Raw genomic sequence first — 27,919 nt, forward strand, 5'->3', positions numbered from 1 at the left:
ACATCATATTGGCCTCTGCCAATTGCATATTTTAGCTTTTGCTTTGCCACTGACTTTCATCCTCAGCTTTTAAAAATTTATCTTAAATATTCAGATTATCCCATCTGCATTGTCCTAACATAGAATTTCCATGTTGCTTAGGACCAATATATTGTACTTGCTAGAGATGCTGTAACAAAGTTCCATAAACTGGGTGGTTTAAACAACAGAAATGTGTTATGCTGCAGTTCAGCAGGCTGGAGATCTGAGACCAAGGTGGTGGACGATGTGGTTACTTCTGAGGGCTGTGAGGGAGAGTCAGTTTCATGTCTTTCCCTTGGCTTTTGAGGTCTCTGGTAATCTTTAGCATTCTTTGAATTGCAGAGGCATCACCCTGAGCTCTGCCTTCATCTTCACAGGGTGTTCTCCCTGTGCGCCCATATCTGTGTCTTAATTTCCTCTTTTAATAAAAGTAGCCATCATGGTGACAAGGGCAAACTCTGATGGCCTCACTGTAACTTGATTACTCTGTAAAGATCCTATATCCAAATAAGGTCACAAACGTTTTATGGGAGACAGTTCCATGTTTAACAATCAAGAACTGTCTTCAGGAGCAAAATGAGATTTGGAAGTATTTTGAAACTGTAGAGTTCCATACACATACCAGGTTACAATAATTTGTGAAACTTATCAAACTGTGTGTATCTCATATATAATGGTACATAAATAAAATGTAGATAATACAGAGAATGTCAAGAGACATGATACAGACACTATCAAGGAGGTTCATAATAAAGGGGACCATTTGTTCTTGAGAAGAAGGAAGTGAAATTTTTGTACAAATCTATTAATAATAGGATGAGGATCAAATATTAGGAGCACATATTAATAATGAAGAGTGTTACATATGAAAACATTTTATTGAGAATTAGTCTTGGAGGGAAGTATTAGGATTATGAACTTTAAGTTACAACTCATAAAAGGGGAGGAAATGTTATCAAAGAATGGCCCCTGACCAAGGAGACACCTCACATTTGCATCACATTTACTATAGTCTTAAAAAATGTTTTGACTTTTTTTTTCTTTTTTACTTTTAACATCTTTGATCAGGAGTAATGGCAAAAAAAAAAAAAAAACTATTTGCAGTGAGTATTTTCACATGGGGCATACACATACCATGTTTGTATAATAAATTAAAAACTTAATTCATTCAGTTTCTAGTCTGTCCAAGGCACTGAACAAGACAATGGAAGTAAGAAGATAAATATTACACCCATGTTATCTTCAAGAATATAGTCTTGCCAGGCTTGGTGGTACACAACTGTAATCACAGCAACTTGGGAGGCTGAGGCAGGAGGATCACATGTTCGAAGCCAGCCTGGGCAACTTAGTGATACTCTTTCTCAAAAGTGAAAAAAATAAAAAGAGCTGGGGTGTAACTTAGTCTTAAAGTGCCCCTGAGTTTCATTCCAATACCAGGAAAAAAAAAAAAAGATTTCCATTTTATGAGGGAATTTGTAAACAAAGTATACTGTGGTTACATAGATCCAATACTTAAAAAAAACTGAATCACAATTATGCACCATGCTCTATGGTAGGTACAAGGGACAGACCTGGAGGGGGGGGGAGGGAGAGAGAGAGAGAGATATGGGGAGAGAAAGACAGAGAGAGAGAGAGATCTATGAGGTGTTTCTCCTTGTAGCCTTATAGTTATGGGTGGGGCGAGCATGGGGGATTGGTGGACAAAGGAATAAATAAGCTGTGGAAGAGCCCCCAGAATGGTGCAGAATGGTGCACATGGGAGGGAGGCTAAACCTAGACTGAAGATAGGCTCATTGAGGGTTTCTTGTAAATAGAGGTCAGGTTTTATCTCAAGGAAGTCATGCATTTTTCTTCAGTGTGACCTGTCTGAACCAAAGAATGCCATGCCTGGTGATGGCAATAGGAGGATCCTTTTAAAAATTAAGAACCACCTTATTATCAATGGTTTTATCCAGTGGGAGCTCCTGCAGAGTTCAAGAGGAAGAGAATCTGGCTCAGTGTTTTCTTTAAAGTTCATTTTCCTAAAGCACAAATGGAAATAAGAGATCATGACATTTTGAGGTCAGAAAATCTTCCTGAATGGCTATAAAAATGATTTACACTAAACCATCATAATTTGTGTTATGATTTTTGTTTTTAGTTACCTGATTGCCAAGGTGACCATTTTGAATTCTTAGATTGCTTATTAGGAGCAATTAACAAAGCAGTCATTCATTATTGTATGTTTTTCTCTTGAAAAATATAGCAATTTAGTTTTGATTTAAATAGATCTTTACTCAGCTATATATTGTTTTTATTAAAAGAAGACATAAAGATTAAATGAGGGGGATTTAAAGTAAGGTTCTTGCAATAGCATTTCACTTCTATGGTAAGCCTTGGACTAATTTCTATATCCATTCCCTGACTGTGTCTTGATTTTTTTTCTGGAATTCAGAAGGATGCAAGGTTGGGTAAGGATTAGGTTATTGCTGCTGCTCTCCTTCCCCACAACTCTGGGGAGCTTTATTATTGGTGCCTCTCCCAGTGATGTCAAGACTTTAAGATAATGAAAGTATAGCTTTGCTCCTCCAACTCAGAAACAAGGATTTGAAACTTAAGTTTGGAACCATGCAATGTATCCATATATATCCTTCCTTTCTCTTTCCTGAAAGGGGAAGAAATGAAAAAAGATGATAAATTTACCTTTAATTTGCAACACTTGGCAATTTTTCAAGAAGATGATACAATCACAGCAGAATATACAAAGGGTTAAAATGCAATCACTAATCAAATCCCATGTTTATTTGGAAGATGGGAAATCAGCTACAGCTGAGAACCCTGAACCAAAAGTCATGGTGCTCTTTAAATCCTTCTGAAAAAAAATCCTGGGTAATAGTTATACAAGGGTATCACAGAGCAAAGAACATACACAAAGTGGGGCAAGAGAGATTAACACAAATGAGAAAAATTCCAGAATTGACTGGTTGGTCATATGGCTTGATGATTCCAAGTAGCGTCCTAGAGAGACCATCTTTATTACAATCAAATTTATAAACTCATCAACTTTGTCTTCTGATGTATCTTCTGTATCATGGTTATCCTTGGAGTATTAGTTCTTAATCATACTTATCTTATATCATTTCTGAAGTTGCTCCTAGCCTTCACTTGACCATTTTAACCATCAAGCAAAATAAGTAAATAAATGAAAATCTTCAAACAAGTTATCTTGGAATTACTGTATTTTTAATTTTTTTTTAAGTTTGTGAAAAGCGACCTTGAGGTACTGCATGACAAGCATCATAAAGGACTTAATAATTAGTAATTTTTAAAATACACATGGCAAGAGATCATTAAATCACTTGGATGTTGAAGGCCATGAGAAAGTCTAGCATGTGTTTTGTCTCTTGAGCTTATATCAGATACCTAACTTCATTTTCCAGATTATTTTAGAGGATTTCTCCCCAAAAGAGATATGATCTCCACAGTGTGAGAAACACCTTTGAAGAGAAAAGTGAAGTAGCTTCAATACCAGATGCTGAGTTAGTTCCAGAATGCAATCATGGCTTGAAAAAGAAGTGGGTCTTTCTCTGCCAAGGGACAGAGAAGTTCCAGTGGTGTTTATTTTGGGTCTTAGTGATGGTGTCTGGACAAGTTAGATGAACAAACAGCCTCAACACAGGATTTAGAGTTTTAGAAAAAGGGAGGGAACAAGGCCAAATAAATGGAGTAATTGTAAAGCAAATGCCAGCAAAGTTAAATCTCTGCATCATGTGGAAGCTCTCTCTATCACTCATGTGAAGTATGTTTTGTTCCTACCTCAGGTAGAAGACAGATGGAACTTATGTTTCTTCTTTTCCTTTCAGCTTCCACTGGGGATGCTTGAAACTGTCCTCTAGAATGTGACTAACAGTAACAGTGCTGATGTCCTGCCAGTCACACAAGTTTCCCTCTGTAAGCTTTTAAAAATGCCTGCCAGTTATTACCCAGTGGCATTTCTACCGTAAAATCTTAAGGCCAATCTATTTCCCTTCTTCCTTATTTTCTTGGTTTCAAATATGTTTCGTATTGCCAATGGAAATACAAATTAGAAATTAGAGAGCGATGGTATCACTTGTCTTTCTTGGTTAGTAAAGAGCTCCTGAAAGTGAACTCAGACAGGATGCAGCAATTTCATAGGGCATTTAATCATTCTGTCTTGCCAGTTGTTCCAGCTACAGTCAGTTTTGTGGCTTTTGTTAGTGGCTTCATGCCCAAATAGACTAAAAATCAAACTCACATCATGGAAAGACACTCAATCTACTTTTCTAGAAGAGACCATAAATCACAAGGTTGTATCTTCTGTTGTCTTTCATGAGAGGTGGGTTTTTTGGTAGCATTGCTCACTGCTTCATTAATTCCTTGAGTCTCTTAAATCCAAGTCATAGAATGATTTAGGCATAGCTGTTCAAAGTGGCCTTCAATGCCAATGGTGCATATTCCTTGTTTCTTTAGAATACTATCACCATTACCTACCCCTCAATTCACAATAGTTATGGAAGTTACATTCCTTGCTTCTGCGGGTCAGGAAATAAACCACTTATCCAACTCATGTTTCATGGTACCAATTCTTTAATCTCTTGTGAGCTTTGTACATAGCCTTAAACCTTTTCCAGTAGCCACATAAGCATTAACATATTTGAAAGGACTTAGAGTGTCAAAGTTACTGTAAAGAGAATTCTTTTTACCAGTTCTAGAAGTATCGAATCAAACATTTAGAAAAATTCCAAAATGAACACTGACAATTGATTTCTTTGTGAAGTTATTCTTATTTTTAATTCTAATTAGTTATATATGACAGTGAAATGCACTTTGATACATCAAATATAGATGGAGTATAATTTCTCATCTTTCTGGTTGTACATGATGTAGAATCCCACAGGTAATATAGTTACATATGTACATAGGGTAATAATGTCTGATTCATTCTACTATTCTTCCTACCCCTAACCCCCTCCCCTCCCTTCACTCCCCTCTACCTAATGTAAAATAACTCTATTCTTCCCTAGCCTCCCGGCTTATTGTGAATTAGCATCCGAATATCAGAGAAAACATTTAGCCTTTGTTTTTTGGGGGAATGGCTAATATCACTTAGCATGATATTCTCCATCTATTTAGCAGCAAATGCCATAGTTTCATTCTTCTTTAAGGCTGAGGTATATTTCATTCCATATACCATATTTTCTTTATACATTCATCTGTTGAAGGGCACCTAGGTTGGTTCTCACAGAAGAAATACAACCGATCAACAAATATATGGAAAAAATGTTCAACATTTTTAGCAATTAGAGAAATGCAATCCAGAACTACTCTGATTTCATCTCATCCCAGCCAGAATGGCAATTATCAAGAATACAAACAACAGGGACTGGGGATGTGGCTCAAGTGGTAGCACACTTGCTTGGTATGTGCGAGGCACTAGGTTCGATCCTCAGCACTACATAAAAATAAAATAAAGATGTTGTGTCTACCGAAAACTAAAAAATAAATATTAAAAAAAAGACTACAAGCAACAATAAATGTTGGCAAGGATGTGGGAAAAAAGGTACACTCATACACTGCTGGTGGGAGTGCAAATTGGTGCAACCACTATGGAAAGTGGTATGAAATTTCCTCAGACAACTTGGAATGGAATTACCATTTGACCCATTTGACCCAGCTATCCCAATCCTTAAAATCCCAAAGGACTTAAAATCAGCATATTACAGTGACACAGCCACATCAATGTTATTCTTAATTATAGCTTTATTGGGATGCAATTCACATACCAATTTACAAGTATAAGATTCAATGAGTTTTTAGTAAGTTCCCCAGTGTTGTGTTCACCACCACCATAGTCAACTTTGGAACACTTTAATCACTCCAGGAAGAAACTGCATATACATTAGCAGCTATTTCTGGAGCCCCACTCTATCTCTTCCCTAAGCAACTACTAAGATACTCTCTGTCTCTATGGATTTGCCTATTATGGAAACTTCACATAAATTGAATAAAGTATTCTTTTGTGACTGATTTCTTTCACTGGGGGCAATGTTTTCAAGGGTCATCCTCATTATAACATGTATCAGCGCATTGTTCTTCTTTTTTGCAGTGATGGGGATTGAACTGAGGGCTTCAGGCATTCTGGGCATGTGCTCTACCACTGAACAAAACCATCTAGCCTATTTTAAATTTTATTTTTGAAACAGAGTCTGGTCTCTCTACATTGCACAGGCTGGCCTTAAACTTGGAGCTCCTCCTAGCTCAGTCTCTCAAGTAGCTGGGATTATAGGTGTGTGTCACTATACTTAGCTCATCATTCATTTTGTTGTAGAATAATATTCCATTTGTTGAAATATCCCTTTTATTTATCCATTAGTTGATAGGTATTCAGACTTTTCCGATTTTTGTCAAGTAATAATAATACTATGAATATTGGGGTACAAGTTTTTTATGGGCATACATTTTCATATTTGGGTAAACACATTTCTTTTGGGTCTATACCTAGGAGTGAAATTGATGATTCTTAGCAAACTTTATGTTTATTATTTTGAGGAATTTAAAAATTGTTTTCCAGGATATCTGCATCATTTTACTTTCCCACCAGCAGTGCATGTGGGTTAGAATTTTCTCCACATCTTTGCCACACTTATTATTATTTTTTATTATACACCATTCTATTATGAATGAAGTGGATTCTCATTGTGGTTTTGATTTGCATTTCTCTAATGTCTAGTGATATTGAGCATCATTTCATGTACTTGTTGGCCTTTTGTTGTATATCTTCGTCTTTGGACAAATGTCTATTCATGTCTTTTGCTTATTTTAAATTGGGATTGTTTTTTTATTATTGATTTTTGAGTCCTTTATATACAAGTCTCTTATCAGATATTTATTTGGAAACGTTTTTGTTCTCCTAGTCTGTGGATTATTTTTCCACTTTTTTTGATTTTTTTTAAGTACAAAAGATTTACATTTTGATAGTGTCCAACTTATCTGTTTTTTGTTGTTGTTAATATTGCTTGTGCTTTCGTTGTTATATCCAAGTATATGCTGCTTTTGAGATTAGTTTTAATATGGCAAATTGAATACAAGAGTAGGCTTTGGTGTTATGGTATTGGTTATTTATTTTGCTGTTTTATTTTTTAATTCTAATTCTGTCATTGATAAATTATTTAAGCATCTTCAGCCTCAATTTCTGATCTGTAAATTGGCTACTAAAATTTGGTACCAAGATTTATCTCTGGAGTTATTGTTATGGATATTGGAAGAAATATTGTATATGAAATAGAATTTTTATGGATGTCATAATACTCTATTAATGTTAACTATTATTACTGTTTTAATCCCAATAATAAACTCTATTATTCTGAGAATTAAAGTAAAGCCAAGCAGTATATATAAAAAAGCACATAATAATGTACAGTTGTAATGTTTTATAGTCAGCATTGAGTTTGGCTTCCATGAAAGCCAGGTAGAGAGTCATGGTACTTACCTTCAGAGGATCTGCAACTGAGATGTAAATCTATTGGAAGATGAGAAAATTTCTAGTATATTTGAATTAGTCTACCCAATGTAGTTTAGAGTAATTTCCTTTGTTCCTTAATTATTAACTATTTCATGGGAAAACGAAAAAGGCTACTAGTCTTTTGGTGTATTACTATGTCAGTGTTTGGAAGAAGTGTCATACAAGTGGAGATTTGAATGTGCTGTTTTATTTCATTTTCTTTTATTTGGCTAGTGAAATATAAAGTACTGTTAAATACCATGGGAACATGATTGTTTTATACAAACAAAATCATTTTGACTTTGAAAAGATCTGATATATGACCTTCAGAAGTTTTAGCAGATGTAAATGTCAGATGCCTCTGTTGGATTAATAAGTCAAATGTCAAATGGAAGATGATTATAAGCTTTAATTATGTTGCTTTTAGAGGACAAGTTTTATGAAAATCAAAGCTTTAATAGTGGCCATAATTAACAATTTTTTTCATTATAAGCAATAACAAGGAACTCTATAATAAAAAATGAAAGTTCTAAGAAATGAAACAAATTAAATATAATATCGTGTGTGTGTGTTTTTTAAATAATGTGATAACTTTATTTTTCCTCCAATAAATGTGAAACCTTTTATAGTTAAGTGAACAGGAAAGTATGTCTGCATTGCTAGGATTTTTTTCAAAATTAGTTTAACCCTTGTAAATTATAACACTCTGTATACTTTATGGGTCTTTTCTACCTCATCATTAATAATTAGCTAGCTTCTCTTAGAGATAGTAAGAACTTCGAAAACGGTCACAATTTTAAAGTAGCAATATAAATCCATTGTCCATATACAGTGCTGCTTATGAAAAAAAGAGAAGGCAAGGTCAGCTGGGGGTGAGAGGAAAAGATGATGGGGATATGGAAGGCAGAGGAAAGACAAGCAACAGTTGTTTTTGGTTGTTTCAGGTATACTTGCTCAGATATATCAGGATGTTCAATGATTTCTAATGAAAGGAAATTCCTGACTCTGCACTCTTGTACCCAGGATTGTTTAAAAGAAAAACTGGCTGGATTTTTGCATTAATTAATATTATAAAATGTTTAAGTACAGATGTCTGGAGGTTTTGTTTGTTTTGTATTTACAAGACTGGCTTTAGGTAGGCTTGGAGAACTTCTTAATAGGCCAGATTTCATTCAGTTTTACTAGTTTAACCTCAGAGAATAAAATTTTTCTCTAGGGTGATTTAATGTTGTCTGCCAAGCAACCTAAGGTTAATGAATTTTAGTTTTTATATATGATCTTAAGCTAAGTGTCTATTTTAGGACACAAATATAGGTTTACTGTGGTGAAGCTGCCAGGAAATACTAATTAGTGTAAGGATTATAGATGGCAACCTTGGGTCTTTAAACTTCTGAATTTGTTTGATTTGATGATGCTGGGTTATGGAACTCTTGATGACCAAAAGCAGATATCATGTTGTAATTTAACTTATTGAAATGGCACAGATAACAGTGGAAGCTTTTTATAAAAGCAACCCACAAAATGTGTTACTTTGAAATGAGTTAGCAATTCATTTATGGGAATTCTCACCAGATCTTAGATATGAACCAAAGAGTTTTGTTTCTTGGAGACTGAAAAGATATAGTTTCTTAAAAATGCTTTTTGTGGGCTGGGGATGTGGCTTAAGCGGTAGTGCGCTCGCCTGGCATGCGTGCGGCCCGGGTTTAATCCTCAGCACCACATACAAAGATGTTGTGTCTGCTGAAAACTAAAAAAAATAAATAAATATTAGAAATTCTCTCTAAAAAAATGCTTTTTGTTATGGTAGTGATATATAGTAAAATTCTACTTGCTTGTGAAGTCAGTGTTATATTTTAATAATTTCAAACATGTTAAAAATACAAAGTTTACTAATTAATAGGTAGAACACATTATCTTTCTCAATAAATCTACAAGTCCTTTAGTTTCTGTCCTCAGTGCCGTTACCTTTGTTCGAAAAAATTCAGACATTTGACAGTGGTTTGCTGCAGCTGGTTTTTTCTAGCTGAGCCAATTGTTAACATATTTAGGAAGTTTGTAAGCTTGTTGTTTAACATAACCACTATTAAACATTAAATTGTTGAAACTTACACTAAAGTTATAAAACCTCAGAATAAATAATAAAAAACTAAAACCTCAGAAGTTCTCACTTTCTAATTATTTTATTATCTGTGCTATTGAGGTTATTTATGTTCAAAGTATCTGAGTGGTAAACCTACTATATTATAATATGCAACTGCATATCTCTTTCCAATCTGTTCAATGACTTCATATTGGTAACTTGAAATTGGTCCTAGTGAGAGTATTTACATCACAGAAAATGGCCAATGCCATAGGTCAGTTTTTTTTTTTCTCTTTCTTTCTGAAGAAGGAATTGTTAAATATTTGCCTTCACACCACTACTTGCAGCTGGCTAGCTTTTGTTCTCTCTGCTTTCAATGCCTCTTCCCAAATGTATGTCTAGCACAACTAATCATACTTAATTTTCTTAAATAGCAAAAGCTAAACATGGTAAAGGAAAGAATGAAGTCAAAAGAATGTGGAAAAATCTAGGCTTTGACATTTAGTAATTCAGACAAGTTTAACATATCTGAGCATGATTTTTCTCCCTTTTTTCTCTACTCACATGACAAGCTTTTTACATTAAAGTCACAATGTACTCATGGTTGTGAAAGAGGCTTGAAAAGTGCTGTGCAAGGTTTTACTAATAGCAAGCTTTTGTTTTACCTGTTTTACTTCTTGGCTTAAGTTTACCAAGGATCATAACCTAAATCCAATCCTAAATGTCTGTCTCTGTTTTCCCTAGCCTATCATTTATATTTCCAACTTCACCCTCCAGTATGTTGGTCGCTGGGATGCTGAGCACTAGGTGGAGGTGCAATGCCTTTCTCAGATGGTGCCAACTGCAGACATGATGTGGTCCTGGTGCTTCTTGTCCTACGACATTCAGATGGGCCTCATCTATTTTCATTATTTTTCTTAGGAAAAATGACCAATGGATCAGACCCAGCAATGAAGACTGAATCTAATTATCACCTTTTGTTAAAGAAAGCTCTTGTTTAAATGCATATTTGCAAGTTAATGAAAAAAAGTGACATTAAGCATCACATCACTGATATCCTCATTAATATCTTAGCAAGAAATGATTAATAGAATTACTTAATTTTAGAGCTGGGCCTTAATTCATTTAAATCTTTTATTTTAAATTTTTTTTTAAAAATATTTATTTATTTATTCTAATTAGATATATATGACAGCAGAATGCATTTTGATCCATTGTCCACAATTTCAACACAACTTTTCATTTCTTTAGTTGTAAACGATGTAGCATTGCACCAAAAGTGTGGTTGAAAGACAAATTTTAGAAATATCAGGAACATAGAGTGGTCCCTGAAAAAAGAAGCTAGAGAAGAAGAAATGTGAAGAAGAATCCAGACCCTTAATGTCGAAGTGATGAGGTCAGACATGGAAGGCCATCTGCAAAGTTTTGCTCTGTAATAATATCAAAATCTTTGAATGTGGCATTACACTCCCTTTTAAAAAATTCTGAAATGCCTAGTTAGAGTATTTGTTCCTATTATAAATTTATCTTTCCTCTCAGGGCTAACATGCTCCTTTTTGAGTTTTGGTGGTTTAACAGGGCATTTTGATGCATAATCAAATGAAGTGCCAATGACACCAGATTTTACAATTCTCTGGAACAAAGAAAGATGCTGAGGGAGAAAGCATAATTTGGGGAATAATTAAATGCAAGTTTCCTTTCTTCAATAGATAAGTGAAAATTCACCTGAGGGAGTTCTCATTCTCTTAAATTTTATTTAGAAATGTTTCTTTGTCCATGATTTATTTCAAATTTTTCACCTGTCTCTTCTTCTTTCTTTTTAGATTTTCTTATTTCTGAAGATTATTCTGCCTTATCCATAATAGTTAGAAATGATATATCTGAAAATACTGGGGTATTCTGTTTAATTATTTTCCACACCACTATCACTAATTTTCATCACAAATTGTTATTGATTAGATGCCTAGAAGACAGCCATGTAACTATAGTGGAGTGAGGTAAAGAAACATAAGAGAGTTACAATTCCTACTCTCAAATGATGATTCAGACATGATAAGTAAGTCCACAAATTGATATAAACTACTCACTCCTAGCTATAGTCTGTTCCTTTTATATATAAGTCTTTGCTGAGTACCTTGTTTTAGAATGACAGTTATGGAAGATGATAATTAAGTATCTGTTGTCTGTTTATCAGTCAGGTTTTGTTTTCCTTTGGGAAGTATCATACCATCATTATTCCTGATCCCTTTGACAAAGAGATGGTCACATTACTTAAGCAGTGTTGATGTTTTATACAGGTATATCTGGTAGGATATGAATTCTGTTATTTATATAAATTGACTTATTGTCATATTTATGCATGCCTCTGGTACTATTCACATGCTAGAAGATTTAAATTGGTATCAGATTCCATGTTTATGTTGGAAACCAAATCAAAGGAATACTTATATGTGCTATGCCTCTTTCTGTTTTAGCTGGACTAGACCAATTTTGAGGAAAGGGTACAGACAGCGCCTGGAATTGTCAGACATATACCAAATTCCTTCTGCTGATTCTGCTGACAATCTATCTGAAAAGTTGGAAAGGTATGTACATGAAGATTGTTATTAGTTGAAGAGATACAGTCATATTATTAATTACTTAAAGATATAAAACTAGCATTTTAAAGGACTTAATTCTTAAACTGGCACATTTAAAATCAGAACATTTTATAGGCTCACTAAAATCTTGACCAGTTCAAGAATTAAACAATGAAATCATGACAGAAAGCTAAGTATTTGCTTGAGAAATGACTTATTTTTGCAGAAAACACATTATTTACATTCTGAGAATTTATGTCTCTTTGAAGAGCATGAGGTGGATTTTATGAAGACTAAAGCAACATCATTATGAAGCAAATCATGTATTTTTGCTTCCAAAATCTTAATATGTGAATTCCAATATGGTTCCTGGGAAATCTTAAGGCAATGGTTATTGGATACCAAGATGTAAAAAGAAATCATATTTTTGAGTACCTATTACCAAAAAAGCACTATTATCTCCATCCTATAGAAGAGCAAACTGAGGCTTGAAAAGATAATGTCACTTGCCAATGAATAAATGATGGGGCCATGATTCCAACCTAGGTCTATACTGTCCACCTGTAGAAACACTGTTGCCTACAGTGAAGAACTTCCTAGAGTTCCCCTTTTGATGAGTATTGGTTAGGGCCTTTTTGATTGCCAGTGATGGAAACCAAATTAATAAGTTTAAGTAAATAGAGGGAATTTATTGACTCATGAAGTCAAACCATGTGAACATCTAGTTAGCTACCTGGCCTTAGGGAATCTGTGGAACCAAGGTCTTAAATATTACCTGGTGGCATTTGCCTTATGCTGATTTAGTCTCTCAGAATGGCTTTCTCCGTGTTATGGGTCCTTACCAAAAACTCATTGCTTTCCCCCTTTATACACTAGAGAGAAAAGAGCACTTTGCCCTTGGCTGACCAGGGAAAATATAGACTCCAGAATGACATGCTCACTCCTTGGACTCATCACAGTAGTGAATGAATTAGTCTGGGTCTTGTGCCAGTAGTCCAGTGTCTAATACCAGAAAGGGAAATGGAATTAAAAAGGAAAATGTACCTGCCAATTTATTGACCAAAATTTAAAAGTTGGATAAGGTTTATGCTTTGTTTACCTTATTTTAATTAGATTTATTTCTCTTTTTTTGATATTTTCATGGAAAAGTAAGATATCAAAACTTATTTTTCTTGATTGTATTTTTTTCAAAAAATATATCTAGTAGGAGTAGCAAATTCATATTTCCAAGACCAAGGGTCAACTTCCATTATTGAACACTTGTGTATAAGTGTCACGAAGGTATGGATTTTTTTGTTGTCATTGTTGTTGGGGTTTTTTTTCTGTTTTGTTTATGATGCATCCCCTAGTGCCTAGAATAGAGCCTGTCATAAAGTATCTACTTAATAAGTATTTGTTGGGTAAATGAATGATTGAATGTGAAATGCAGCATTATATAAAAAAACCAGCAACATTGTTGGAGATATGAAATATATAAAGAACACAGTGTAAGTATATTAGCAAGTTCAAAATAATATAGATTATACAGTAGATCAACCAACAAATCCTAAATGAATGCTGAAAGAAATATCAATCAGAGTAGGGTTAGGTTCATTGAAAATGTGTGATCTAAATATATTTTTTGAAATGGCCAAATTTTTTGAAGAGGACATGTACTTAAATCTACAGACTATCTGGCCTAATATTTCTTTTCTTCTCAGATTCATGGCACCTCCTATTTTAATTCAATCTTTGAATTAAGCAATTTTGTCTCAGTTCAACAACTGTATGCCAGTTTAAGTTCACAAATTCTACCTTTGCTATTTTTGCTTTGCTCTTTGAATCACTTCTTCACCTTGTTATTCTTATAAAATTGGCATGTGGAATTTTCAAACTTTGAAATTTGGAAATAACGATATATCACTTATACTACTTGATACCTCTGTACCTTAGGGAGTGACCCTGGCCTCACAAGTTGTATCTGTCTTGTGAGCAAGACCTCCAGGTGGTTGCCATGTGGTTGTGGTTGAGGTTGAGGTCCAATAGCCCCTCTGGCTGAATTTTGTGACCATGGAACTGAAACCTCTACATCACTGCAGTGTGCAAACCACATATTCATTCTGTGATTGTAATTAACATATGGATTTTATAACTATAGAACTTCTGCCCTCCTGATTCTACTATGGTGCTGCTGGAATGTACCACCTTAGTCTTGCTGCTAACTCCTCTCAGTCTATAAATTGTTCAAGTCCTACACATTAAAAAGTTCCCCAACCTGGGTTGGGGCTATAGCTCAGTAGCAGAACCTTGGCTAGCATGCGTGAGGCATTGGGTTTGATTTTCAGCACCACATAAAAATAAACAAATAAAATTAAGGCATTCTGTCCATCTACAACTACAAAAAAAAAAAAAAAAAAGTTTCCCAACCTGACCTTCCTTTCAGTTACCACTCCATTCTTTTTCTGTTTCCTTTCATAGCTAACATTTCTCTGTTCTAGTCTCTGTACTTCTTTACTATCTATTTACATCCCTACTTCTAGGACTTTGGTTCCCACTGTTATCATATTTCTAAAACTACATTGACCAGAATCAGCAGAAACCCTTTACTCATCAAATATAATTATACTTTTCTATATTACTTCACTGTTGTTCACTTCTTCATCTTGAAGCTATTTCTTTGGTTTATATTCCAACCCTCCTTCCTGGTTATCCCATTGGATACATTCCTGCTTTGATAGATAGAGGGTGATTCTGCTCCGTATTTGATATCTTACCCTATTTTGAGTTACCATATACTGTGGATGAGAGGCAAGATACATGCATGTGAATGAGAAGTGGGAATGAGTGTGGAAGGCAGATGGGAAAGGGTGACTGGGCTTTATAGATGAGTGGTAGTTTAGCAACCTTTTGGAGGAAGCCACAATTTATGCATCGAGACTGCCAAGCTTGTCTTTAGATCTAGCTATTTTCTCCCTTTAAAGTGAAATAGAACTATGTCTACTTATGGTAACTTGATAGTAATGGGAATAGCCATTGATAAAATGCAAAGCCTTTATCTACTTCTTTAGTTGTTGCCTGTAGTTCATAAATTTTTTTCATTACCATCTAGTTTAACAATTAAGATGAAAGTAATAGTTTATTCTCTTGCAAAGAAAAACAGGAGTTTTATTAACAGAGATCAGTGGCAGTGGCTTAAAATAAATACAGTCAACTGATGTTCCTATAATATTTTTTTTAAATAAAAATGTATTGATTTCAGATTATCTAATTCTGACTGCAAAATTTATGGTATTCTTTCCTCATTTTTCAAAGAATTTTACTCTGATAAATGACTTCAGTACTTGAAAACGAAGTTTGATGATTTCAATTTTATGCCTCTACTTTTTAGAAACAAAGTTTAAAGTTTTTCTCATGCTAATTCACAGAAGAAAAAACCTGACATTCTAACTTGTTTTTGGTTTGACATTTAAATGTTGTAACATCTACCACAGTTCTAAAAAGATAAGGATTAAGGAATGAGGGAGAAAAACTTAGAGTATTTATATGTTTAATTTATTTATCTTGTTCCAAGCACAGCAATGTGTATTCATAAATGTCATATGTTCTTTGTCCAACCATTCCTTTGCTCTTAAAAGCCCAGCACTTTTCTTTAACACATACAATATGGCCTTTTCATGAAATCAAATCCCTGCAGAATGATATATGATGCATCTGCCAAATAAGTAGTTGAGAAGTTGGTATTGGAGAGTCTCCACAAAGTTTTGTCTCTAATCACTCGGGTTAATCTCCTTGGATACACTTGTGTGAAACAAGGTATGTTAAGGGAGAGAGGACAACTTAAATATTTGCACATGCAACTTATTGGTCCCATTTTTTTTTATTCTTTTGCAGAGAATGGGATAGAGAACTGGCTTCAAAGAAAAATCCCAAACTCATTAATGCCCTTCGGCGATGTTTTTTCTGGAGATTTATGTTCTATGGAATCTTATTATATTTAGGGGTAAGAATCTCTCTTGTAAATATATGATGAATAAAATAATTATATTTTTGTGATTATAGAAGAACTAAGGCAATCTGGTGAGCCAGGGTAAAGAAACAAAGGACTAATCCAACTTCAAACACTAAGAAACCACCTAAAAAAGATTAGTGAAAATCCTCTGGAACTAAGATGTTCCTGAACACAGGTGGCACTTTACAATGTAAAATGGGTCCAGAAAAATGAATTTCTTGTTTAAAATTTTTTCTTTTATGATTTCAAATCATGTTGTCTTATCAGTACATGAGATTACCAGTGCCTTTATTTATCTGTATTCAATAGGAGAATGTCAGGAGACATTGATTTTCAGGAGACAATGTCAGGAGAATTAGGTCAAATTCAGTAATTTATGCATAGGAATATTTGTAATATTTTCAAATCATATTTATATACTGAATTATTTCAAAGAAACATAGCAACAATTTTACATTTGGCAATGAGATACACTTGCAATGTATTTTCTCAATATTCTGTGTCTTCTTCAGTGTAAGAGTGGCATGGTTGAAAACCCAGGTTTTTAAGGACCTTGGATGTTCCCCAGTTGCTCTTGAATGTGACTCTATTATTTTATATATAATCTAAATGGCACTTTGAATCCTTAGTTGTAACCTGAAAAAGGAGGTGACAAGTGGGAAATGTGTCCAGACTTCAAGGGATGGCTGTGCACAATATTGCTTTGGGATACTATAGAGCATATGAATTGACCTGTGTTTTATTCATATGTCTTTCTGCTTCCTGGAGGTAGCAGTGTCATAGGCTGTCCCAATGAAATGCCATGTGAGTTACACTGCTTTAAGAATTTATGTCATACAGTCCAGGGAAAATTCATTTAAAATTTTTCTTGACAAAGATGACTACAGTTAGGTCCAGAGTGTTTCCTAATGGTCTTGATAATCTCTAGAAAAACTTTCTGGCTTTTATAGATCTACAGATTTTATATATATATATTTATATATTTTATATATATATAAAATATAAATAGAGTCATATATGTTGATCTGTCATTAAAAAAGCCAAAAGAATTTCTCCTAGGAGGTGTGTGTGTGTGTGTGTGTGTGTGTGTGTGTGTGAGAGAGAGAGAGAGAAAGAGAGAGAGAGAGATGAGAGAGAGAGAGAGAGAGAGAGAGAGAGAGAGAGAGAGAGAGAGAGAGAGAAATACATATATTACAGAATCCTGGAAAAGTTGTGGGAAAAATAATTTGTTAATTAACATGATTTAGCTAACTCAAGAATTAATTATCTTTATTATATCTTTGAGGTCTTTGGGGAACAATTTTTATTCAGTTGAGACCTAGAGTGCTAAGGGAAACCTAAGGGAAAGGAATGGAGTAGGTATAAAGAGGGGATAAGATCTTAATGTCACATGATTTAAAAAGAGATTATGACACCATACATAATGTATTAATTATCCATGGATGAGGTGAGGTAGAAGGCATTTCTGAGCTATCCTGAGTCCTAGGTTACATCTCTGGAAGCAGCAGAGAATTTGAAGGGCAAAATATATTTCAATTCATACTGGTAACCAACTGATTATCGACTAGAAAATGATTCTGGTAGGAAAAGCAGCTGTGAAGTGTGTTTGATGAGAAGATATGGAGGGGGCTATAGGTTTTTAGTCTTGTCAACACAGTTTTCAGTCGTAAAAGTATTGAAAATCAAGTCTCAAAGAATTTAGATAACCACATTAGCTATTTAGACCAGTGCAATTTTTCCAGATATTTGATCTCTTTAAAATTAATTTAATAATTACTTTTAACATTTTAATAGACACATAATAAGTTGCACAATTTAGAGTGTATGGGGTAATATTTTGATACATTTGTGTGATATTTAATGATCAAAACAGGGTACTGACCTCAGACAGCTATTATTTCTTTGTGGTGACAACATTTAAAATTTTCTCTTCTACTTATTTTCAAATATACATTAAATTATTATTAACTATAGTCACTCTACTAGAATTCATTCTTCCTAATTGTAAGTTCATATCTATTAACCAACCTCTCCCCATTCTCTTCTCCCCTCCCTTCTCAGCCTTGTTAACTTTGCTCTTTTTTTCCTTAGAGGAAAAAAAGAAGGAACAAAGGTTCAGCCATTAAAAAAAGACCTCTATCCTTTTAAGAACTGACACCAGTGCCTGACTGTTGTTTTCTTTCTGTGCATTCCTCCTGTTCATTAAATAAGCAGGGATCATGAAGCATGGATTATTGACATGGCTCTAACACTATTCTTAGAAATAGATGGCCATAACTTTCATATGTCTATTTTTAGTCCCTCTACATCATGATAATTGTGGTAAAATAAATATTTGGTTGTTTTCAGGACGAATACAAAAAAAAAGTACTCTAACATTTGCTGTTAATTGTGAAAGGTTAAGAAAAAGGAAATGCCATCATGAAAGAGCTTCTCTTTCTGCAATTCTGATATAATTTTAATCATATTGGCTACCGCTTGTCACCATTAACTCGGCACTTGTTTTTTTCTTCATCTGACTCAGCCGCCAGATACAACATTGTCTTTTAACATTTAAGACTCCCAGCAAAGAAAAGAAGATGGCTGTTGTGAGAGTCATTTAAGGATAGTCTGAGGGAGGCTAAGTAGAGAGCATCTGAAAGGATATGACTTGGGATGGACATCATTATCCTAGGTACTTGTATGACTGCACATACGGTATAACACTACATCGTGTACAACCAGAGAAATGAAGTATATTATCAGTGCAACGTAGGTCAGACTACTTTTCTTAAGTCCCAGGAAGTTTAAGGGCATAAAAAAGTCCTGGTAATCATATTGTCAGAGTCCTCAAGTCCCACAGACTGCATTGTAAAGAAAGATCTTTGTCTCTTATGTTTGGACAAAACATTGGACAGGCACTTGAAAAGCAGCCTACTGGTAAAGAAGGGAGGGTGTTTGGGGGAATTCTTCACATGGACAGGCCCTGCCTTAGGCATTTTGGCTTATGGGTATCCTTTCCATGTGATTAGATCCCTAAGGACTGTTCCCTCCTGCAAATCTTCTAGAGTCCTGCCATGTGGGATTCCTTTCTCATCTTTCTCTGCCATCACCCCATACCCCCATATCTGGCTGTTTCTCTGACCCTGGTGGTAACTTGCACTCTGAGCACCCTCCACTCCTCTTATATCCTCAGGGTTTTTACTCCCTACCCAAACTGGTATCCCCATCCTTAAGAGGTTGTGCTGCCCATTGCTCTCCACATCTTCTACCAGATCCTGTGACAAGAACACTTGGCATTTCAAAGTGTGTCAGAATTTTTTTCTTTGAAATGTAGGAGATTTTTACTTACCTTTAGAGTAACAAGTAGTTGCTTCTGAGATAATGTGGCTTAATTGGTCTGGAATCGGATCTGGGAGAGTATATTTTTGAAGTATTCCCCAGGTGATTCTAATTATCCAGCTGGGCTAAGGACCACTGGTAGATAAGCACCAGTATGTACCCTGAATGACAAAACATTCATTAGATCTAAAATGATGGGATTCAATGTGTTATACACAGAAATTTTTGCTTGTTTTCTTAATGAAAATTCTGGATAATTTTAAATGCAGCAAAATTAATTTTAACTCTTTTAATGACAGAAGGCAGCATTTCTCAAACTTTTATATGCAGACAGTTCACCCAAGGATCTAGTTGAGTCTGGCTTACCAGGTTTGGACTGGGACTTGAGATCTGGTTCTAAGAGCTTTCAGGTAGAGAAATTTGCCCTCAGGCCACATTTTGAGTAGCTAGATCTCTGAGGGTCTTTGTAGAATAAAAGGCCAAATTAGAAGGAAGAGGAGCTGTGCAAAAAATAGACTAATTATGAGGAAAGATTCCTGAATGAAAGTGACAGCCATCCCACTGAGACTAAAATGTGCCTTTTATCTGACAGTTCCAACCTTAGCTGTTAACTTTGTGCTCCTTCCCTCCAGCACCCCCTCTTAAGACTCTTAAGACTGGAGAGGGACAGATGTCAGGGGCATGAGATGGCAGAGCCATAGCTAAGAGGGGCTCTATGTTTCTCTTCCAAGACTGCAACAGGGAGAGATGTTCCATCTTTTCTTGTGGAAACTTTGCTATAAGGTTGGTTAGGCTTTTTCAGGTACTACTGAAATGGAAAGGTGCTCTTAAGAGCATTTAAGGGCAAACCTAGGCTAACCAAGAGATCCAACACCAAGTTCAGTAGAAGATTGTGTTTAAGGCTAAAGACATCTCCTGTTCTTACATCTGAAATTTCAGAACAAATAATATTTGTAAATTAGGAACTGGCTGTGATTGTGTTTTTAGAATTGGGATCAGAAAGGAGGTTGGGATATGATTTATCTCAATCATAGGAAAGAGAGTAGTCTGTAGCATATGAAGTTACATCTATGTCCTATGGTTTCTGATGGATATGACATGGTCAAACAACATACATTACATATGATACTCTCAAGCCTGTATTTTTTCCCAAGGTGCAGCATTATTTTTCTAACTCTTCTGAGATAGGTTTATGCTCTGGTGACATAAACCCATTTGACAATTTTGGGAAAATCTAAGAACTTGTCTGGAACTCAAGTTTCTTTAACTATACAGTTATAAGGGTGATAGTACAGTGTGCCATCTCTAGAATATTTTCCATTTTTAAATTATGTGTTTGTGAGATGGGCCTAGAGAAATAGAACACATATTGTTATATTGATATTAATTTAAATCTTGATTTGTTAGATTAATTTTGAATTGATGATGATGTATGATTGGTAAACAAATAAGAGATTGTCATGTGCCGCAGTCTGGCTGGGCACAAAATCACGAGCCACTCAAGCAGGAACAAACTTTATTTCTGAAACTCCCGCCAATGCCACACTCGCTCCCTGGAAATATGCCGAATCACACACTCGGCCACACTACACCAACAGGAAGGTCCCTCCTCCGGAAATCCCTCCTACCGCATTTCCCCAACCAATGGGAACTCTCCGGGAGTCCCGCTAGAGCTCCAAAGTAGCAGGCGGAGGCTAATATCCAATTGAATGCAAATCTTAACATAATCCTATCATCTCAATGGCTTGCTGGAGTCACCTTTCAACCAAAAATGCCATGCGTCATTCCCACTTGGCTATGGCTCTCAGCAGTCATGTTGTGTTGTAACATTTTCATGTTGATTTAGGGTTATGGATACACAGGTGAGAGCTTTGGAACCAAAGTCTCTAGTTGAAATCCAAGTTTTGCTGGTCAATAGCTGTGTGGCTTTGGGCAAATTATTTAAACTGTTAGTCTTTGTTTATTATAAAGTAGAGACAAATGATGGCATATATTTCATAGATTTGTCATGAAAATTAAATGAGTTAAGCACATGGAATAGATCCTGTTATATATCAAATATTTAATATATATGTCATCATTACTATATTTTTAAACAGATTCTCTACCTAAGTGCACAAATACTCATTATTTGTATTTACTTATTTTTACATACATGCTTTAAGCAAATCTTGAAGCAACAATTTGATTTTTATAGGGCACATGAGAATATTTTACCAGTGTTTAAAAGTGATAGCTAGATTCTAAGCATTACTTCAGAAATATAATTAAACTTAACATTTTAACACATATTGCATTATTGTATACCCATTCATTGCTATGTCTGAAAACCCAGGAGCATTGTCTTACAGAATACAAAGGCTATTTTCAGATTTCTAGTGAAGACATCACCAGTAATCATTAATGAAATTAAATAGACACAAAAAGGTAGCAACAAAAAACCCACACAAAAAATAATTTTTGAATTAGGCATTGAATCTTAAAATATGACTCAAAGGTATATTTTTGAAACTGTGTTCTTGGTGTGGTGTATATATGTATTTGAAAGTACAGTTTTGGCAAAGTAAATATTTTAAAAATATAAATTTTGAGCAATTCTTTAGTGCAGTAAGCATGAGAAGATTTTTGTTTACTATTCAGAATATAGGAAATTCTTCCTTCATCCAAAAATTACCATAAGACTCTAGTGCATCAAGATAAATCAAAATTTGACTCTCATATTTTCCTTGTCAAAATCAGAATTTTAAGACTTGACTTTGATATATAAGCCAGTATATCTTAATAAGTATATCTTAATATGTTTACTTTCTTCCAATTTGGTATACATTAATTCTTTTTATATTTTATTAATTATCATAAGTATATGAAGTTTTCTACCCAAATTTTCATCACATTTTAGGAATTTTTGTTTATGAAATAATGAGATAAGCACTGATGATTAATGATGTTTATCCTTCCATTTTTTCCCTCCATGGGAATATATACTTAATAAAAGGAAGGTAATCATTCCTTTATATAATGTACTATTAATCTGCTTTTGCTCTTAATGCATTATAAATGGATTTCAATGTCAGTAGACGTTTTTCCACCTAATTATTTAATAAATTATATGACTGTAGCATAATTTATTTAATTAGTTCCCAGTTGGATATTTAGATTGTTTACATTTTTCACTACTGTAAATAGCCTTTAATAAACATCCCTTTAACTAAAACCTAAATCTTACCAGATCTTCTAGACCCAACCTAAGTGCCAAGTACAAATAAATTGAAAAGAGGTGCTCATTTACTCTCCTAGTACTATAGTGTGAAAAGTCAGTTCTCACCAACAATAGATGTTATTATTTTTTAAATGTTTTAAATTACTAACTGAAAGAGTGTATATTTTTATTTGCATTACATTTAGTTGCTAGTGAGTTTAAATTTTTTTTATATTAACTGCATTTCTGTTTTTATGAGTTGTCTTTTCATGTTCTTTGCCTCTCCTTTGACTTGTAATTTTGTTTCTAGTAATCTTTTGCTTCTTTTTTTTAAGCCATGAGAAGTTTAATTTAAAGAAAAATTTGTTGCCAAATCTGTGCATCTTTTTGTTTGTTTTTTGCTTTGGTACTGTACTTTAATGAAGGTCAAATATTATACAGGCACATATTGGTTTTTATTATTTTATATTTACATTTAAATATCTAACCATTTGGAAGTCATTTTGATGTATATGAAATAGAAACCTAATATTTGAAAAAAGACTATTGAGTTTTTCCATCATTTATTACATAATCTACTCTTTCTTCATTGAATTAAAATGTCATACTTAAATATGACATTTAATATAGATTAAAATATTACATGCATTTAGACTCGTTTCTGGACTTCTCAGGTAAATCACTCTATTTCTTTGTTGTCATATCTTATTATAACTCTGATTTAATGTCCAGAACACACGTTATTCTTATTTTTCAAATTTTATTATAAATTTCTGTTTGTGTGAAAAATATCTAAAAAATTGGCATTACAATGTCTCTTTTGTCATATTGTTTCTATGAATGGGATAATTATCACACTAATTATCATGTTTGGTATTTAAGAATCTATTTTCTTGATACAGTCTAGATCACTTATTAAAATTTCTTTCTCATTGTTATTGAGATAATCATAGCTTCTTCTCTAGTCTATTGGTATCCCATTAATTAATTTCTGATTGTTAAGCTATTCTAGTATTCTTGAGACAAAGACATATAAAGTATATTTAAAATGAGAAGACATAATGATGATGATATTACTAAGTAACCACACCTAAGAGAAAACAAGGTAATTTTAGAGGTTCTTCAATTAATCATTGTACTTATATTAGAAACAACTATGCTTTGGGTTTAAAGTGGTAATCTTTAATGCAAACTTATTTTGGGATAAACTCATTTACTATAACTACATCCAAAATGATTCTACACACTTAGCTAAGGAATCCTTGACCTGTCCCAGGGTACTACACAGACTCAGATCATATATTCAGAGATATTATTGCTAGAGGAGATCTTCAAGATCTGTTTGCTCCACCTCTCAGTTTATCAGTGAGAAAAATTATCCAGGGAAGGATATTGAATAAGGTGACAAAGAGGGAGTAGTTAATGTACTAGGATAAGAACTTGAGTTTCATGATCCTGAATTCATTGCTTATTTCACTGTCAAGTTGATTTAAACATTGGCATTAGGCTTTATTATTATTATTTAAGTGAATCATTAAGTGAATTCCATCTTGGTTTTTGTATAAGAAGTAATAAAATATTTTATTAAATATTCAAATAACTTTACACTTATCCTCATTCATGCAAGGCTGTTTATTCATACTGTTTCATGAGGTGGCAAATCAGGAAAGTTTTTGTGTCTCTGAAAATAGTCTAAGTGACAGAGAACTTGCAGCTTGTATACACCACGAATATAGGGCTTTTTCTCCAGGGGTGATTTTTATAAAGACTGTACTTCATAGAATAAGCTGCATATCAGTTACCTCTATTTTCTTTTCCAAATAAAAAAATCAGGTGATATGTGTAATGGTTCTATTGTAAATATTAGAGAACATGCTGCATAAAACAGATTAGTGAAAACTATAGGAGGGTGGGGGATACCTGAAGTGCTGATTTTGTCCTTGAATTGTAACAACTCTATGTGGTGGTGAGGATTGTGTTGATTTGCTATTAGCAGATGGTCCTTTTATTGGAATATTTCTACAAAAAATAAACTGTATTTTGTTCTATGAACATGTGCCCTTCCAGAGTAATACCATCAGCATGTTTGTGAAATTGTCACTGTCATTCATAGGATGAGTATGTCCTCTTTTGGTTGAGGCAAAATGACAATAATGTAAAATTGACATTTCATTCAGCTTAATACTGAATAAAATTTTAAATTTTTGTCATAAGTTGTGACCAAATAAAAATTCAGCAAATAATTTTTTTAAAGAGAGAGAGAGAGAGAGAGAGAGAGAGAGAGAGAGAGAGAGAGAGAGAATTTTTAATATTTATTTTTTAGTTCTCGGCAGACACAACATCTTTGTTGGTATGTGGTGCTGAGGATCGAACCCGGGCCGCACGCATGCCAGGCGAGCGCGCTACCGCTTGAGCCACATCCCCAGCCCAAGCAAATAATTTTATTGTGATAGAGGTGGCAGGTTATGAAAAATTATAATGGGGATTCAATAGCAGGGAGTTTTGCTTAAATCACTTGGTAGGAAAAAACTTATGCAAAACTGTACATTTCTAATTTGAAAAATTCTGTGCCATAGCTCAATAGCTAAAAATATTTATCTTTTACCTCAGTTTGCTCTTTTTAGCATTGCATAGAAAGGAATTATTCCTTAGAAGTATTTGAGTACTTTTGCTGCAATATGTAGTTATAAGTGATTATGTATTCTTGGATATAGTTTTTAAAAGGAACCTCTTTCTCTTTGAAATTGGTTCTGAAAAAGAGAGATTTTTTTGTTATACATGATATAAGCAATTGATTTCATGAACAGCAGTCATGGTTCATACTCTTCCAATTATTGTCTTACAATGATCAAGAAATGATGCTTTATCTTGTATGCATGGGAAACACTAATGTTCCCTGCTCCCTGCTTTATGGCCAAACAGAATACTTCTAACATGAGTAGCACATACATACAATTCAAAAGAGTTATTTTATTTATTTATTTTTGGTGCTGGGGATTGAACCCAGGCTTGTGCATGCAAGGCAAGCACTCTACCAACTGAGCTATCTATATCCCCAGCTCCAAGAGTTCTTTTTTTTTAAAAAAAAAAAAAAAAAAACAAGTTTTCTTCAGTGAATTTGGTAGACTATTAACAGGTTATATCTGGCCAAGATGCTAGCAGTTTCTTCTCAGTATCTACCTGTTTGATGTAATTGAGCTCGTATTTAAAATATGATTATATGAGAGAAAAGAATTATAATAGTCCACATTTGTGATGACTTTGGAAACTTTTTTAAGAGTTTCAATTTTTTTATATTCAGAGTCTTAGCTTATACAGTTGTGAAATAAAGTATGAACTACAGAATGAGTAGCTACACAAAGCTATGTGTAGATTATAATTGTCTATGGGGAATGAAGTTGATGTAGAAAACATGGCTATCTGTTGAGAATGTGAGGGCTAGTACTGGGAATTTGCAATTTAGAAAAGACATTGTAGAGAATGGGGAAAAAAGCAAATTAGGGAATAAGTGGATATTGCTCAGAGTACTGCTAAGCAATAGCAGGGTGGGGACAGTCAGGATTGGAAATATCACTTGAAATGAAACCAATGAGTATAACATCTTTTTGTAGAATTTAACCCCAGATTTTCCTTTTACTAGGTCATTGTTAGACAAAATGAGGGATTACACATTTTTTCCTTATGAAGGAAATTTATCAAGATGGGTAAGAAGAATTAGGCCTCCTTTTACAAATCTATTCCTATATTTTCAGGAGGAAGGATAATGAATTGGATGGACAATTTGTTTTTGTAGTTGATCGAAGACTCTTGAGGAGTTGATGAGTTGTTGGGAACTGGCCTGAGGTGGAGGAACTGGACAGACTTCTTCACTGAAGTCCATGCTATTCCAGGTTGAGAAGGGAATGGTATCCCTGGTGGCTGGCCTTAAATTCCACTGGTGCTGACATGCTCCTCCCTCCTGTCACCAGTTCTGCTATGTGGTAGAAAGCCTTGAGTAGCTCTGTTCATCCTGAAAATGAAGCCATTGCTCAAAACACTTTTGAAAACTCTATTTTGTATTATTTCATGTTGACTCTTTGGCCTCAGTTTCAACAGCTGTAAAGTAAAAATAAAAAGACTCCAAAAGTTTTATGAAATTAAATGGGAAATATTTTAGGAACTGTTCAGCACCGTGTAGGTGTTAGTAATTAACAAATCATTTCAGAATGTATACCTTTACTTTGTGGTTATTATCCACCTTTAAGTTAAAAATATACATAAACTTGTCTTCAAATTACTTTTTCTATGATCCAAAATTCAAATGTGTGTGCATGTGTGTGTGGGGTACTATGGGTTGAACCCAGGACTCATGCATGCTAGGCAAGCATTCTACTACTGAGCTATATCCCCAGCCCTTTGTATTTTGTATTTTGAGGCACAGTCTTGCTAAATTGTGCAGGCTATGCTTAAACTGATGATCCTCCTGCCTCAGCCTAAGTAGATGGGATTACAAGTGGGCGCCATCATGCCCAGCTCAAAAATCTTATTTGAAAGTATCCAGATATAAAGACACTGTCCGAAGTTTCATAGACGTTTGACCCTCTCTGGAACCCCATTTTAAGTCCTTCTGTAAAGATTAAATCTCTTATGTTGAAATTGTGAGAGCATTTTATGAAATGGAAATTAACTTCATTTTCTTTGTTTCTCTCCTTCTTCAGGAAGTCACCAAAGCAGTACAGCCTCTCTTACTGGGAAGAATCATAGCTTCTTATGATCCAGATAACAAGGCAGAACGCTCCATCGCCATTTACCTAGCCATAGGCTTATGCTTGCTCTTTATCGTGAGGACACTGCTCCTTCACCCGGCCATTTTTGGCCTTCATCACATTGGAATGCAAATGAGAATAGCTATGTTTAGCCTGATTTATAAGAAGGTAATACTTTCTTGCACAGTCCCCAGAGTACATGTATTCTCCTTGGCACGTGTCTTAAATGCCACAATGTAGGTAATGAGCTGATACAAGTAAGGGCTAAATTCTGAAATTAATTTTGTATGCCTGTGAAATAAATGACAGGAATAACTAATGTTTTTAATTTTCTTTGATAATTGAGTTACTTCAACTGATAACTATTAAGCATCTTTTGTAACCTGTCTGTATTGTAGGTTTAAGTTTTAGTCATGTTATTCATGTTTTTGTATTTTTTTCCCCTCAATGCTTCAAATTGCTAGGCAAGTGCTCTGCCACTGAGC

General features: G+C 34.3%; 1 protein-coding gene across 1 annotated transcript in view; it reads left to right on the forward strand.

The window, feature by feature from the left end:
* Positions 1-27,919, forward strand: part of Cftr (CF transmembrane conductance regulator) — a 155,923-nt gene that overhangs the window by 11,728 nt on the left and 116,276 nt on the right. Inside the window, exons 2-4 of the mRNA XM_077796424.1 lie at positions 12,077-12,187; positions 16,052-16,160; positions 27,387-27,602. Of these exons, the coding sequence (XP_077652550.1) occupies positions 12,077-12,187; positions 16,052-16,160; positions 27,387-27,602 (436 nt within the window). The remainder of the gene's footprint in view (positions 1-12,076; positions 12,188-16,051; positions 16,161-27,386; positions 27,603-27,919) is intronic.

This window comes from Urocitellus parryii, chromosome 3, assembly GCF_045843805.1.
Source record: "Urocitellus parryii isolate mUroPar1 chromosome 3, mUroPar1.hap1, whole genome shotgun sequence".
Classification (NCBI taxonomy): domain Eukaryota; kingdom Metazoa; phylum Chordata; class Mammalia; order Rodentia; family Sciuridae; genus Urocitellus; species Urocitellus parryii.